General features: G+C 37.1%; 2 protein-coding genes across 3 annotated transcripts in view; one reads left to right on the top strand and one right to left on the bottom strand.

The window, feature by feature from the left end:
- Positions 1 to 17,220, top strand: part of GUCY1A2 (guanylate cyclase 1 soluble subunit alpha 2) — a 401,728-nt gene that overhangs the window by 26,489 nt on the left and 358,019 nt on the right. For both annotated transcript variants that reach the window (XM_068555643.1, XM_068555642.1), the window contains exons 2-3: positions 7,435 to 7,496; positions 14,926 to 15,047. In XM_068555643.1, the coding sequence (XP_068411744.1) occupies positions 7,435 to 7,496; positions 14,926 to 15,047 (184 nt within the window). The remainder of the gene's footprint in view (positions 1 to 7,434; positions 7,497 to 14,925; positions 15,048 to 17,220) is intronic.
- LOC137771816 (large ribosomal subunit protein uL30-like) lies at positions 88 to 916 on the bottom strand. Its single transcript, XM_068555491.1, is given in 2 exon segments — positions 88 to 550; positions 553 to 916. Coding segments are annotated over 2 exon segments (741 nt in total). The 5' UTR covers positions 896 to 916; the 3' UTR covers positions 88 to 152.

The following is a 17,220-nucleotide window of genomic DNA, read 5'->3' as shown; positions in this document are numbered from 1 at the left end:
CCTGCCCTGAACATCACCATCTTTTCCCTGACCCTTCCCCTCCAGTTTCTGCAGATACAGCAGAAAATAATCTGGCTTGAAGATACTGGGTAACAATTCCATAAAACAAAAACACATGATTCCAATGCACTGTGCTTTCCGATATGCTGGGTTTAGTTCAGCTGCCGGATGAGCTGATTGATGCGTTCACCTCGATAGCCAGGTGAGCCCACTTCCTTGAGGAAGCCCACTCTATTCTTGGTAGCGTGATGGGCCACTGAGAGTTGGAAAGGGCGCAAGAACCCTGAGATCACCTGAAAATTCTTCCCCGGGAAGGCAATTTCGTGAATGAGGTCTTCCAAGCAAATGACACCAAACTTCCCCAGGTGCTCCTCAATCACTGTGTTGTCTGTCAAAGGGATGATTTTATTCTTGACCTTGGCTTGTCCACGTTTCAAGATGAGTTCCCGAACTTACTTCAAATTTGGAAATCCCCAGGTCACATAAGGTTCCACTATACGAAGCGTTTTTATGGTTTGAGGAGTTACTTGCATAAAGACACCACTGAAATCTTATTCAGGCGAAGTCTTGTAATGGTCCTCTGCACCAGTAAACTCACCCCATTAATCCTTTCGATGCATAAAACAAAGGCCAAGGAATGTTTATCCGGCACTTCCAAGCCGTGAGGTTTCACTTCTAGTCGTCTGAGTCGCACCCTGTCACGTAGTTGCCGCCAGGAATCATGTAGGAACCATTCTAGTCGCTTAAACTTGATCTCTTTTCCTTTCCTCTGCTCCTTCCTTTGCAAAAGCGCCTGCTTTGCCTGGGTGGCTTTCAGAGCTTGATAAGCCTTCCTCTTTTTCAGGAGATTTTCTGGAACCAAAGGGATCTTTTTTCTTGGCTCTTCCTCTGCCATCTTTCCAACTCTAGAATTTACTTCTAATAAGGCCAAGGTTATCAGTTTGAATCCCGTTGTGGGTCAATTAGCATAATGTCAGCCTTCACCCTAAGCTTTCATGAGGTCACTCAAATGTGTACCCATGTTCACAAGAAGAATAAAAGTGGAGATTGGACGAAATCATGCAGATTTTCAACCAGTATGTATAGAACTATATATTATAATGTATCTCCAACTTTTTTTTTTTCTTTTCGCATACTTATCATTTTTGTTTTTTGTAGTTAATTGTCTGGACTACCAATTTTGTTTAGGAAATTACTGGTGTAGTTCATAGATGATATTCCAAGTTTCCTGAAAGGTGGTTTAATCTCTGGTACATTCTAACCCTCTGTTTACAAGTCCTAACTTTGCAATGCTTTACTTCAAATGACCCTGAGAACTATGAACTTCTTATACGTGTTTTTTAGATGGGAAAATGGAGGCATTTTTTTCCCAAGGATTTTTACTCCCAGGTGAAGAGATTTTGGCTAATTTTATAAAAAGGTCAGTAGCACAGCTGGGCTTGAAATACAGAGGTCCTGACTCAAAGTTCTATATTTAATTTGCAGTGTTTTTTTTCCTTTTTGGCTTATATATAGTAAGTTTAGTCAAAGGCTGGGAAAATTCATATTATGCCTGGATCTTTAGCAAGACTGACAATTACTACAATTACATGTCTTTCAGAAGTACCTATGTTGGTTATTTGACATGACTTAATTTGATCCATTGGTGTCTACAGGCCTACCCATAAAGATAAGGTATCTAACATTATAATTTTGATCACTTTAAGTGAAGAAATTTGGCATATCATATCCTTATAAGCAAAATGCTCTTATGTTATGAAGAAAGTAGAGATCTTTGGATTGTGATTTGGAGGATGATGAAAAGGTTCCTTGCTCCCTAATTTATCTCTCACTGACCCTCCTATTTACCAAAATACCACCTTTAGTGGTTCAGACCATCTTATATAAAGTAGGAAAGCCCAGTTATACCATCATTTACCTTAGTAAGGATTGAGGATCAAGTTTTTTAAGTAGGATTCCTCCTGAGTACCATCTGGGGTCAGGGTACTAAGAGGATTCCAAATTTTGATGAAGGAAGGAAAGAGAATATGCAATGATGATTTTTGGAGACCTATTCTGGGAGTTTAGATGATGGTGGTGGGGATTTGTCCTATCAGATGCAATGTAACTAAACTGGACTCTCAGAGGGTAGGGAAGAGGGTGAGGGAAAGCTAAGCATGGGAAAGTGAAAGTGTATCTAAGACAAGATATTCATGATTTTTACTTATGGTATTGTTTGTGTACATATGTTTAAAGAACATTAAGTGTGTTGTCAAGAACCAAACAATGAATTTGAATCCATGTGATTCTTCATTTTTATGCTGACATTAAAAAAATGCTTTCTTATTATGGAAGTTTCCTAGGGGAAAATACGCTCTTTTTGTAAAGGAGGGCTTCTAATCTCTCTAACTTTGATTCTTTTTTAGTCAAATGGTGATAATATCAATCTAACTATTTCATTGGATTGGTGCAAAGATCGATTGGGATAATATGCATTAAAAACATGAAATGTAAAGTGCTCAACCAAATACAGGGTGTTAAAATTTATGTGCAGTACAGGTTGGAGATTAAGTGCTTGGATTCTGGAACAGACTACCTGAGTTTCAACCCTGGCTTTGTCTCTTTTTACCTGTTTGACATAGGACAACTTAAACTTTCTGTGTCTCAGTTTTCTAATCTGTAAAATAATAACCTACCTCATAATGTTAATGTGAAGATCAAAGGAGTTAATATACGTAATGGGCTTAAAGCAGTGCCTTGCATAGATTAAATGCAACAATCGTATTAACTGTTGCATTGTTATGTATGTGTCAGTACAAAATTGAATACTGACATAAGTGCATGGGAGTGAACTACTTGGAAATGCTTCAAGAATATAGTTCTCTGTTTACCTAACAAATCATACTTAACTATGAGCTATTAGTGGAACTGTGTTGATTTAGCAGTTATGTGTGAACATCTTTCAGAAGCTTGCTTCTTTTGATATTTGAGTAAAGAAACTACTCTCATTAATGCTGACTTATTCAGGTAACTTTTATAGAGTATTGGTCTTGATCATCATGTTTATATCTTACATGAAAGGTTTTCAACCCTGACTAACATTAGAAGCAAATGGGTCCCCCAGTTGTATTGGAAAGTTTGGGGGTGGCACTCAGGCATTGGTATTTTTTTAAAAGCTCCCCAGGGGATTTTAATTTGTAGGTAGAGTTGAAAATCACTGGCCTAGTGCAATAGGAATTAAATATATATCCATATCATTTAGTTTCTGACATTGAAATATAATTTTTTCATACTTAAATAAATAAAATGACATGGCTATTTATGGATGTTTCTTTAAAGGCAGACCTATTGTTTCCATTAATTCTGTAGCTTATGGTTTTGTGTTATAAAGCAGAAATGAGAAGTTTATTTGTTTTTAAATTATCTGTGGATTTTTATTTGTTTGTTTTTGGCATGATGAAGGCTGTATACATTTGAAAAATATATAGGATCACAGAATAGTAAAGGTGAGAGGGACCCTCAAAGCATCTAGTAGAAAGATTGCACACTTTGAAGCCAGTCCTGGCTTGCAGTGACTGATTCACTTACGAGCTATATGATCTTGGGCTACTTACTTAATCAATCTGAGCCACGACTTCACCTCTGTAGAATTGAGATGTATGTGTACTTTGTACGATGACAACTGCATTTCATGTGATACGCACACACACACACACGCACGCACACATCTTGACTCCCTGACTCCTGCCTGAGCCCCATACTGTCTGGTGCAGATATCTAGAGCAGGGACTGTGTGGGAGCCTCTGCAGGGCTGTCTGAGCTTGAAGGGCAAGTTGCTGAGAACTGCTTCCTCCCACTACTCAGGGATCCTTTCTCTGGCTCTTTTTGGATTATTTCATGGCTGGCTGTTTGGATCCCATGACTTTTCATGAGCATAACATTTAGTCTGTGGGGGTCAGTCACTGCTAAGTAGAGTGAAGCTGTTAATGAGACTAGAGATGAAGATGGCTTCTTGTTGCCACATGATGGAAGCTTTGGGTACTTCCTCTTTGAGGCCTAGACAATACATGTTTGGGACACAGATGACTGCTTTCTCTTTCCAGCTGTCTTCCTGTCCATTGCTTCTTTGTGTTGAGTAGAGACAGTAGGAAGCCACTATCTCTTAGTTTGGGGGAAGGAGAGAAAAAATTAGACTTCTTTGATTTTCTTTTGTATGATAGGGACAGTGGATTTTGTCTCCTTCCCAACCCTTGTCTTTCAGATCCTGTAGCATATGGCTATAAACATATTAGATCATCTAGCTCTCCTGTTGCACATTCTTTATGTCATAAGAAGGAGGTTCATGGGTTGTTTCTAATTAGTTATAAAGCATAATGCCTGAAGTCTTCATCTTAGCTATGGTGCATCAATGTCCTTCTCAAGTATAGGCCTGGATTTAGGTCTATTCTCAATCTTACTTCTGAGAATTCTGCTTTTGTCACCATCTCTCTGGACTGATCTGAAGGTTTCATTGGAAATATTTATAAATTCAGCTACCATTTTCCTATTTTTCCCTCAGCTGGAATAGGCACCATCTTCTCATTATTAGTATTAGTGGTAAGTCTATTGATTTTTTTAGCTGATGAGGATCTTGAAATATTACACTTGTGGGGTGGGTGTTCTAACATAAACTTTGTACTCCTCCACTAGATTTTGAGACTCTTGAGGGTAGGAACCCACTGAACATAGTCATAACTATCATTTATTATGCACCTACTATGTACTAGTGACTTCGATTTAATTATTTCAATTAATTCCCATAGAAATAATGTACACATAAGGAATCATTTCAGATAGCTTAAGTAAACTGCCCAAGGTCGTCTAGTTCATGAGTAAGAGTTGGATTTTGAACTCAGTTTGATCTTAAATTCTCCATTCTAAATCATCTTTCCAAACTCCTTCTTAAAGAAAAGGATAGATACAGATAAGAGGAATGGGATTTTGGCCTGTTGAAGGTTGGATGGAACTGGTATGGAGTTGCATTCTTAAAGAAAAGGAGAGAAGATCTGCAGAGCCCTTGCTTTTCCTACTACTCTACACTGACTTGCATCACTGGCATACATGGACATTTAGTAAACGGACCCTACAACCCTCAAGGCAGAAGTCACCCCTTCAGAAGGCTTTGGCCCACGTGCAGATCTTCACTTTGTGCTTTTTATTCATGTCAGAGAGGCTCAGATTATGTGAAGATGTCTCAGAATCAGGCAAACTCTGAAGAAGATTGGAGTGAATCCGTGGTGATAGTCCATGGTGAGGAGTCAGGTCTGTATTGAAGTCAGCCTTGGCTTTCTGAAGATCAGGGGATACTCTGCAGTCAGCCTCTATGCTTACAGTTCAGACCACCAGAATGTGCCCACTGGATCTGGCAAGCAGTAGGAAGTATATAAATCTTTATGAAGTTGAAGCTTTGTTGAATGTGCCCAGAGAACATTTTCCATTTAATGTATTTGGAAACTATAAATATCATTCCTGCTGGGGAGTAAAAGTAATTGCTTCAGAAAAGAAAAAAGTCAGTTCTTTAAATGGCTTAACTCCTTTCACAAACATTTGCTTTTTTTAATGACTGGGAAATTCCTGGTACAGGAAAATAAAATGTCCTTTGGTACAAATGAGTTCATTCTGGTCTTAACTGACCCTATGCACTCTAGTTCCTGCTTTCTGTTCCATATTTTGTCACCAGAGGTTATTGGAAGGATAATCCCTCTGTGGATTTTCACTGCTTTTAGGGCATGTTGCCAAAGAGAAAGTTATCTTGGCTCAGAAACTGCCAAACCAGTTCAGAAGGCTCAGATCCCAGGGGTACTGAGCCAGTGACTGATAATGACTTGATTTAGGTTGGCCATGGGTTGGGTTTTTAAAGCACACTTTTCATGTGTGCTAGGTTTGCTGTGTCTGCTTCACCCTCTTCAGATTTTTCAACAGACTCATTGCTTCTTGGGTCAGGAATGATTTTCCTTTCCTAGGCATGCTATTCTACTTTGATTCTATTCTTATGAACAGAAACATCTATACCAGTTTGGGACCTCATGTTCATCTTTTTAACCTAGTATAAAGGAAAAACAGCTGTTGAAAGAAGTTGCCCTGTATCTCTTTCTTTGAACACTTGGAGGCTGATTTCTCCTAAAATTAATTTCTGAAATGGCTTGGCTAAAGTGAAGAATATATCTGAGCTCTTCGATTTGCTCAGTGAAGATGTTCTCCTAAATGGTAGTGTAGAATAGTTCTCAGTGGATGCCCTTGATTTAATTGAAGCTCAGTTTCCTCAAGCTTTAAAATAGCCATTTCCTACCAAGGAGGATGTTGAAACTATTAGGTAGGGAGATTTTTACATCTATCCTGGACATTTTTCATAGAGAGGTATACATGGAAGAGGTTCAAGTGAACCCTGACAACAATCTCTGTAGTCTCCTTTAAATTACATATCTTTAAGACAATCTTTTTGAAGGATTAGGGATGGGAAATAAACTGATATTTATTAACTGCTTCTTAGGTAGCAGCATTGTGCTAGATGCTTTCTGCAGATTACCTTTTTAGATTTATCTAGGTTTGTGTGGTTAATTAGTGGCAGCCCACAAGATTACCAAACTACCATGCTGCTCTCACATCTTGAAGGGTCTGTGTCAGAGTCATTATAACCCCCCAAAATTCATCCATGGCTATAATAGATCAATGTTTTGATAAGCTTTTTTTCCCGGCTTGATTAGAAGTTGTTATTATTTAAAAAATTCACACCCTTGCCACTGAAAATTTGGTTCTTATTATAATTTGTTAATAAAATCTTGTGTTTTAAGATCTTTGAGTCACTTTCATGCCTCCCTAGGTCTGAGACTCCAAGATGAGGCTCTGTTGCCTAAATAAGTCTAGAATAATTCTTGCTCTGGGATTAAGAAACTCTGTCTCTAGCTGTCATGGAGAGGAGAGGATTATAAAATTCAGTCATGAGCTGCTTAGGTATTTTCTGAAGATCCCATTTCTTTCCCCAAACACTGTGGCCCCTCTTGGACACTCTAGAACCCTTGCTTGAAATCTCTTGAGGAAGTCAGACTTGACCTGGGCATTACTCATCTTATTTAGTACACCCCTCTCCACTGCCCCCAATGTCTAGGTTTATTGTAGGCAGCCAATGAGTATTTTGTTGAACTTAATAGCTAGTACAAAAGCATTGGGGAAAATATAGCTAGGAAATGCTATCATATTTGAAATTGGGAAATTCTGGGTAATTGCTGAGTGCCTCATATTATTAGTTCCTGTGGGGAAAATACATGGCAGAATTCATGATGGGTTTATATTGTAAAATGAAAACTCTTATGAGATGAATCAGAAGCTACATATCTGCTTATGATACTCAGAATGGGAATGACACTGATTTGCTGATAATGTATTATTATTATTATTATTATTATTATTATTCTGTAGCCCCAGATGATACAGCAAACTCTCAAGAGGACATTGCAGTATTATGAACACCAATTTACTGGGTAAGTAAAAATTGATTTTGGCTATTATTGGGGACAAATTAAAGATAATTACTACATAGAGAACAGACCTGTGGTTGCCAAGTGGCAGGGGATAGGGTTGGGGGAGGGATGGAGTGGGAGGTTGGGGTTAGCAGATGTAAGCTATTATATATAGAATGGATAAACAACAAGGTCCTACTGTATAGCACAGGGAACTATAGTCAATATCCTATGATAAACTATAATGGAAAAGAATATATATAAAAAGAATGTAGATATGTATAACTGAATCACTTTGCTGTACAGCAGAAATTAACACAACATTGTAAATCAACTATACTCCAATTTTAAAAAAGGAGTTACTCAAACATAGCTGTTGAACATGTGGGCAACCAAGTCAACCTTATTGCATAGTGATTATGATCTCAGTGTGAAGTGGGAGCTCATAGGAGCCCCATGGAGTGATTTCCTTTAGTTTATTTATGTTGAATCCTTTTAAGTAAAATCCCTTTTGCTAGTGCTTTCCTTTTTCTTCCTTCTTGTGCTCCCACCCTCTCATTCTCATCCACTGAATCTCATATTTTGCCGTAGTAATATCATAAGGTTTATTGGTACCAACCAAGAGGCTTTAAATGGGATTTTAGGATCCTTCAGTAAAGTTTAATCAAATTCACTACAAGCTTAACACAGTTCAGTGAGAAGTATTTGTTTAGTTAGAGTCACATGCTACATATTTCCTTTATTTATTCCCCATTTCCTGAAATGGTTGTGGTATGATGTAAAATAAGAAGATTTGAGGTCAAAAGACAGGCATTCAAGACCTCACCAGGACATAGAACTTTAAAGTAACTTTATCCCTTTTAAAGGGTGATGATGATGGTAACAACTAAATCAAGGATTATATGTCATCATTAAATGAGGTAATTTTAATGAAAGTATTTTGTAAACAGGAAGCTCCAAATAAGTGTAAGGTATATCCTTGATTGGCTACGGCAGAAAGCAGTTGGCAGGTACAAAAGCCTAAATTCACTTTCTGATGCAGTCTAGCTATTTAAATTAAATGTACAATGTACTACAGCTATTTATCTTTGTAGAAGTTTAAGAAGTTCTGAGGAGTCAAGTTTCAAACCCTGGTACCTCTTGAAATGTTATGGGGAATCATTTAACATTTATGGGTAATAGTCATTACCATGGAGATCAAGAACATATTTTTGGCTATTAGGATGTAGTGTGATTTTTTTTTTTTTTTTTTTATGGAAAAATAATCTCAGTACCGAGTAGAATGCCATATACTTTAAGTGCTTGATGATTACGTTAACTGTCATTTCAAAAGGAATTGCTCTGAAACTTTGTCATATCAATCCTCAAGAGTACAGTACTAGAAAAAACATATTATTTAAACTCATGAGATGGTTTTTAATTTGAGGCTATTTGTAGTTTTAAATGGTTTATTTTAAGGGAGATAAATAATGTCAAGTTAATCTCTTCCCACATACTCTAAAATAAAACTTAATCACTCTCATTGGACTTGCTGCTTTCAAATATGGTGTTTGGATTAAACTAGTCAATGTATTTAGAACAATTCCTGGTATGTGGTAAGCACCACATGCTTGTTTACTCATATTTATTATCATCATTATTTTTAAGATTTTAATGACAATACCAGTAATGAAATGCAAATTATTTCTGGAATTATGAATGCCCTCTCCGTTTTGAAATCAAATAATGACTGATGAAATAGTCTTATTTGTGAACTAAATTATGTCTTTATGACAAGTCAGAGTGGGAATCTTATAAATATGATCAAAATAGATAACTAAACTGTATTACTATAATCAGCAGAAAATTATTTTTTCCATTAGTAAGATGGAGTTCACTTTCATCTAAATAACTGCCTCAACTCTCCTCTCAATCTCTGTAGACATAGCCTGTGGTATTTCTTTGTTCATTGCCTAAATGGTCTTTCCCTAGTTCTGTTTATTGCAGACACAGTATTTAAAAAACAGACAGGGTATAGGACTTTCATATAAAGAGGTGTCTTCATGTCCTACTGGTTCTAAGACGTAGTAGCATATTTTTGCTTGGGTGTTGGCTACCTTCTGAGGACTTGAAGTACCTTTGCTCACTGTCTTTTTCTGTGGTCATGCTGATGAAGATAAAAAGGGCCATTGTTTCCCTGTCCAGTGTCCTCTTTGCCTTTTGGAGTCCATCTTTCTGCTTTCAATTTCTTTTTTCAATACTGAAAAAGGAGAGCATCTATGATCACTAACACTTGGATTAAAATGTATTCACTCATATGTGTTGTTCCTCTTAAGAAAACACAATTTTATCTCTAACTGTGAAAAAGAATGTGTTTCTTACAGTTAAAGGGATTTCAGGCAATTGTGAGCAAGTGCTGGAAAGTTTATTTTACATGTTTCTGGGGAGGTGAGGGTGGGAAAGAGGTGCTTTTCCTAATCCCTGAAATTGACCTTTGCCTAAAGCTTGTCTTGAAGTAATTCAGCTTTTAGGTGTCTTGGGTTGGATGATGAATCAGAATGGGTAACAGAGAGTAGGAGCTAGCCTTTTTCTTTTTAATTTCATAATTCAGTCTCCAACAGCTAACCTTCCCATCTTCCCTTTCCTCTGTTTTGATACTCTGCCTTTGGATCTGCATTATTTATCAGAGCTCCAGGATTGTATAGTCTTGCTCCTTAATTAATTTTTATACCGGTAGCCCATAGAAACTCTCTGAGGCTTTTTTTAGTCTCCAAGACCTAGCCTTGAATGAAGTGAGCAGCTGTTCAAAGGATCAGACAGATGGATGATTGGCAGGGAGTAGCCGATGGATCCTCTTGTTAGGAAGTAAGATAGCCTCTCTGTACTTCAGCAACTTTATCTTTAAACATTTATTCTGTTCCTTAACTTATCCATTCACTTGTTCATTTATTTATTCATAGAGATCATTCAAGTTGGGAAAATAAGTGCTTAAATAATTTATTCATGCGGTATGATAAATCTTCATCTCTTCATCTCCACTGTCACCATGATCTCTCAGATAGAGATTCCTATCTAGTTTTCTGGCTTCTACTCCTGTAGTTTCTGATCATGTATGTCTGGGTGAGGCTCAAGAATTGGCATTTCTAAGGAGTTCCCAGATACTGCTGATTCTACTGGTCCAGGGATCATGCTTTGAAATCCCTGTTTAAAACCACATAATAATTTACTGTGATAGAATAAAATCTGAGCTATTCCTGTGATCTGGCCTCTGCTTACCTCTCTGATTTCATCCTATTCCACTCCCCACTTTTCACTCCACTCCAGCCACTCTAGCCTTCTGTTGGTTTCTCAACTATACCAAAGCTTGCTTAGCCTCAAGGCTTTTGCACATACTATTTCATATACCTGGAATGCTCTGTCCCCAGATGTTTGCATGGATTATTCTTTTATACAGTTAAGTCTTTGTTTAAATGTCATATCCTCAGGAAGGTATGACACCACCTAAAGTAATCCTCAATCCCCTACCTTAATTTCCAACTACAGTGATTTTCTACTACATTAGTCTCTATTATCTCTCTTCATAGTACTTATCATTAGCTTATATTATCTTGTTTATTTTCTTATTTGGTTATTTATCTTATTTACTCTTATATTATTGTGTCTTTGTAAATGCTTGGTACATAGGAGGAACTAACAGTTTTTTGTGGGGAGGGAGGAGTGTGAATAAATGAGTACATTGTACCCTAGAGGTATGTACACAGAGGTATGTATATAGTGGATAAAAGAGTAAATTATGCCTCGGAAAGGGGTGTAAAATGAGTAATCTCTAGGGTCCATTATAGTTCTAAAATCTACAGTTCTAGTATCCAAAATCCTTCTTTTTATGGCATAAATTATACTCATTTATTTGCATAGTTTTCCATTTATGCTTAATGTTCTGCTACAGTGTGTCAGATTGACTTTGTGGTAAATTTTGATTGCTGTGTAAACTCTGCATATGCAGTCTTCTTCCCTCAATCTAAAATGAGAAAAGAGGGCCCTGACTGTTCATCTTTATGTTAGCCTTTCTTTAACTCAAGCTTCTAGGGAATGGGCTAGCGTTGGGGGCAGTGTGGGGTGGGAAGAATAGTGAGAAGCAAAAGTGGTAAGTAGGAGACAGGCAGTGTTTACCTTAGGAATCAAAAGGAACTCAGGATTGAGGAAAATCTGGTTTATGGTGACAATTTTTTCTGATGACATTCTTGTCATTATCTTGTGCCCTTCTCTCTGTGCAGCTTTATTGTGTAGTATAGAGCAAGGGACTGCGAAAACATGCTTTGGAAGTAGACATACCAGATTTACTAGATTTAAAGTCAGGTTGTGCCTTTGAATGATCATGGGCAGATTACTTAACCTCCCTGAGTCTCAATTTTCTCATTTTTAAACATGGGAATAATAGCACAGTAGGGGTGATGTTTAAATGAAATATTAATGATAATAATGTGGTAAGTCATATAATCAGCTTGGTATACATAGGTAATCAGTATGTTTGTTGAATTATAATTACCACTATTGTATCTGACTCTTTTGCACCTTAATTTTTGTTGATTGTCTTTCCCTTTATCCTCTTGCTGTATCCTTTACCTGTCCTCCTTGAGCCTTTAAAACTCTGCAATCATTTGTTTAGCATCAGGAGTTAAATATGCCCAGTTCATGTTCTAGCTACAGCTTTCTTCTTACAGAGAATTTGGATTTTTTAAAATCTAAATTTCTTCCTCCAGAGTGCCTAATCTAACTGCTCTCACTCATGTTTATACTACACCACTCCTACTGGCCTTTAGCTCACAAAAATGGATTGCTATGGTAGGGAAGATAGAGCAGAGATTTCTTTAAAACTATGATTGGAAAATAACATGATCATCTTTCTGAGATGTAATTTTAATTCATTATATATTTTAAACATCAAAGTATAGAAAAATATGTATTCAGTATCATGCCATTCATTTTATACTTTTTGCCAGAATGAGCATCGTTGTGCTAATATCACAGGTAGGACTGCTGCCAACCTCATATTGGTCTGGGACACCATTTCCTATAGTCATCTAAAGGTATATTATTACTCCATTTATCACTGTGGGCTCTATGTTTGTTTTATACAGCCAACCTCTGTTCTCTTTTTATTTTGACAGTTGAATAAGGATTAAGCTAGAATAATTTCAATAGGACGTTAGAAGTGAAATTAGGAGTGGGTTAACCCTGCTTATTCTGGGAAACAAGCTTTAATGATATTACTTATGTTGTCATGGTCAGATTTAGTGGCTGTAAATGATTTTATCTAAAAAATGATGTAGCTTTTTTTGGATATATTTACATATAATATCTATCTTACTGAATAAAAACAAGTTAGATAAAATCTAATATCTATTGATTGCTCTCTGTTTTTGAGGTAATATACTGGGTACTTCATATCTGTTATTTTATTTAATACTAACAATCTATTTCATAGGATCACTGTATTAAGCTCATTTTTACAGAAGAGGAGATTGAGACTGTGAGAAAAAATATTTTGTTTAGGGTCACTCTGATTAAAATGGTGGAGCTTGATTTAAGAATAAACCGTATTTGTCTGTGTTTAATGACTGTGCTCACCATCCCACCTTTTATTGAGTGATTCCTGCATTCTAGAAATTGTAGTAAGCATTTTGCTTAACTGGTTTATTGGAGTCTAATCTTACAAACATGAAACCCTTTTACTTTTTTCTCCCCAGTCATTTCAAACATGCTAGGATGAGCCCTCTTTGATACTACATTGGGCAGATTGCACTGTTTTCCAAGTACTTTCAGGGAGTATAAAGTCCACTCCAGACCAATTCAAATCTTCAATCTCATATCCAATCTTATTCTCTGTCCCTCTCTGCTTGGGTTAGACCTTGGCCTGAGGAACTTGGAATGCAATGTAGAGGTGATATCATGTATTATTGACTCCTCTGCTTTAGGCCAATCCTTTCTGGTTCCTTTCTCTTCTGATGTGTTATATCAGGCATGAATAAAATGAGAAATAGTAGAAGCCTCGTTTACTTCACTGGTGGTTGTAATAATCCTCTCTTGGCTGTGATGCCCTCAGCAAGGTGCATGTACAGGCTCTGCCTTTACTGCTTCAGATGCCTCAGCTCCTGGCTCTGTGGATTTCACTCCACAGTCTTGCTAGTGTAATCCCTGCTCCTGGCTGCAGCCTCTAGATCGGGAAAGCAATAGGATGGGACACCCCCAGCTCACCTTTCTTTAGTGATATCTCCATATCACTAAATATGAATTTTCCCAATGGAAACCCATAGTTTTTGCCTTGCCAAATGGTAGGACTGTAGGCCAGTTCCAATTTGGCTCTATTTATTTTCCCTGTTAATAACACTCCCTGGAATCTTCTTCCATTCAGTCAGGTATAGAGGGATGATCAGGAATTCCACCACCTCAGCAGATATTCACTGAGGAATGAGATACCTAAACCTCAGTCTCTATCAGAGTAGATCCCTCTTTCACCAACTGGTCCTCTGTAGGGAATATTCCCTTTCTCTCTTTTACTTGTGTTTGTGTGTGTGTGGATGGGGGGAGAGAACAACAGTACTCTCCTCCTAGGCCAATAACTCATTCTTCTGATTATTTTCTTTCATATTTTTCCTATTCCTTGGCTTATGTATGCTGGTGGTGATGTGACAGTGGCAGTGACTATTTAGTCACTTCTTAAGTTCTGAAGGTGATGTCTGGTCTTCTTGGCTACTCTTTTGAAACATGGGAGCGTTTGACCCCTATTTTCTGCAGCTTTGGTGCCTTAGCTCTAATTCAGAGGAAACTGGAAAAGTTTCAGTCAACACAGGCATTTTATCAACACAGGCATTTTATCTTTAAGTCCTTGTAAGAACTCTAGGAGGTATCTCCATTTCATGAGGGAGGAAAGTTAGACTAACAGAGATTAGATTACTTGCCCAAAGTCTCACAGATAGAAAAAGGTAAGACCATGATTCAAATTCTGTCAGACACCAATTGCTTTATTTGCTTATTTGTTATCCATGCTAATTTCTTGACTGTAATAGAAGTTAAGATGTGTTTACTTTCAACACAGTTAGTGCCAACGCACCAAATTAGCACTGTTAATTATTCTTTTTCTAGGTAAATTCATTATAGAAACAAATTACCAGTAGTTATGAAGCACTCAAATAAAGAAACATTAGCTATACAAACTGATGTATTTTCTGGTTCTCATCATTTATTTTTTTCACACATTGCTTTCTTGTTAATGATTGCTTCCAGTTCCAGGTCCACATTGCTTATTCTGATGTTAGTGATGGGTTATGCCAGAAATTATGTCTTAAAGCTTCAGTTGTTTGAAAATGTCATTATGCTAAGAGCATAAACACATGCTTTTGTGTATGTATATGAGTGCATTTGCAGAGTCTTTTAAAAATTTCTCCGTATACTAATTTTGTTTTCTTCTTAGTTATAGGGATGTAGAAAAGAATTTCTACAATATTTCTAACAGATGCTCCTATGCAGACCATTCCAACAAAGAAGACATTGAAGATGTCTCAGGAATTCTTCAGTGTACTGCTAATGTACTCGGTATAGTAACTATATATTTATAAGGTTGAGAGAGAATGAGTAAGGGGAAGGGGGAAAAGTAAAAAAGAGTAAATGTTTCATTTTCTATGAAAGAGAGATTTGGAGACTATGGTGAATTGAGACCAAGACCTTGTCTTCAAGTGACTTAGTTTCAATACTTCTGATGTTATTTAAATGGAAATTACATGCATGCCATTTACTTGGAGACTGGAAAACATTACATTCCAGGCAAACTTTTCTAAATATTCATATCTGAGTATTATTAGCCTCCTGTAATCCATATTTCTCTGGCCCTTACTGTCAGTTAAAATTAGGGATCTTCCTCTTTTCTCAAAGTCCATGCTTTATTATTATTATTATTATTATTATTATTATTATTAATTCTACTATTTCTGGAATGCCTGGTTGGGGCTGGAGGGTGGCTCACATGTACTCAGAGTGGACTCTACAACTCAAAGGCAGTGAGGTAGGTCATCTATGGAAGTCTCTGCACCCTGTTTATAGGGGGGCATCTACCTTGAAAATACTAGTATTTCTGACAAAGGGCTGTTTTTAGATGTTCCCAATATGGTAAGGGATACTGTTATAAACTGCACTGAATCATGCAGCTATAAAGTACCATAAATGAGATGTCCTATCTTATGATCTGAAGTTCTTGGTGTGTGAGAGGTACATTGTATTATACACAAAGTCGATACCATAGCAGGAATATTTTTTGCTCTAATGTCTTACATAGTTTTCTGGGAAAGATACCTCTTTCAATTTTTTTGGAATCTTCTTTTTGCCTTAGAACTCAGACAGAAATCCATGGAGTTCTGGGGAGTGGTGGGGGGGAAAAGCAAATCTTAGTGACTGACTCCATACAAAACTCAGAATCACCTCTCTCAGAATCAGATTTTGGAGACTAGGAAAAACTTGTTTCCCTTTCTTTCCCTTTAGGATAAGTACTTTCCCTGGAGACATCTGAGTCCCTCCTACAAACAGATTCCAGGTGACCTCAATGCATGAGTTTACCAGATTTTTCTAAACATATCTGACTCCCAGAGGCAGACCTGGCTTTAACACTCAAGCTGGGACTCCAGCTAGACATTGACTACATTTTCTTCCTAGGTAACTTTTGTAAGCATAAACTATTATAATAAGAACATGGACCTTTTGTGAGGGGAGGCATATAGATGTAAGTGGTTTGTCCAAGACAATAATGGGCAGTGAAAAGATGTACTTACCTCAATCTCAGTACAACTCCATGGATGTCATACTACACAAGTCAACATTATTATTGGAGAAGATAAGGGGTGAGAGTAAAGGTGGGGTGGGGTTGGGCATTACCCAAGAACTGTTTATAGTTTTCTGATTTTGTATTTCTCAGGACTCTCTCATAAGTGATATCTATTTCTTTTGACACATTGTGATTTTTGAAAGGGTGAGGTGAGATGATGTTCCACTAAGAGGGATGTATCAGGATCTTGGCCAAGGGATTTTTAATATACTGAAAAACTTCTCTTTAATTACTAATTTTCTAAATGATTCCCTGCCCTTCCTTTCCTTTCCTTTCCTTATGCTGCCTACTTTGAGAATTGCTGAGTTAGAGGGAGTAAGAGGTGTACAAGATGATGAATATGTAAGAAGTACTAAAGACTTTTTCTGAACTGTGACTTGGAAATAAGTGTACACAATTCCTACAAGAAACTCTAGGTCAGACAATTTGATATAGTAAACACCAGGTGATACTGTTGGCCCAGCATAGCTTAGTTGATAGATTAAGTTAGTGAGTGAAAAGAACAGCAGGCAGTATGCTACCTGATGGTATTAGGGAAAGAGTAGTTTTCAAATAAGTACTTATAATTTAGAAGAGGACTGTATAACAGGGTTTAGATTTCCATAAATATTAAATTTTTCTGGAAAACAGACATAAAGTCTAATTTTTTTCCCTGTAAGTAATGATGGGTTGTTCTCAAAATGTAAAAAGCACAATCTTGTAAATGACTGCCTCCTGTTCACAAGACGCTGGCATGTATCCAACAGGTGATTATGTGCCTAAGACGTAGCTGTTCTCTTAACTTATGTCCTATCATAATTCTTGAAATATAGACTGAGGACAAAGATGACAGCTTTACTAGTCATATTCAATGTAAGCTTTATTTTTATTTTTAACAAGTCACGGAAGTATGAT

This window comes from Eschrichtius robustus, chromosome 11, assembly GCF_028021215.1.
Source record: "Eschrichtius robustus isolate mEscRob2 chromosome 11, mEscRob2.pri, whole genome shotgun sequence".
Classification (NCBI taxonomy): domain Eukaryota; kingdom Metazoa; phylum Chordata; class Mammalia; order Artiodactyla; family Eschrichtiidae; genus Eschrichtius; species Eschrichtius robustus.
The sequence above is the reverse complement of the archived record's forward strand: the minus strand, read 5'-3'. Positions and strand labels throughout refer to the sequence as shown.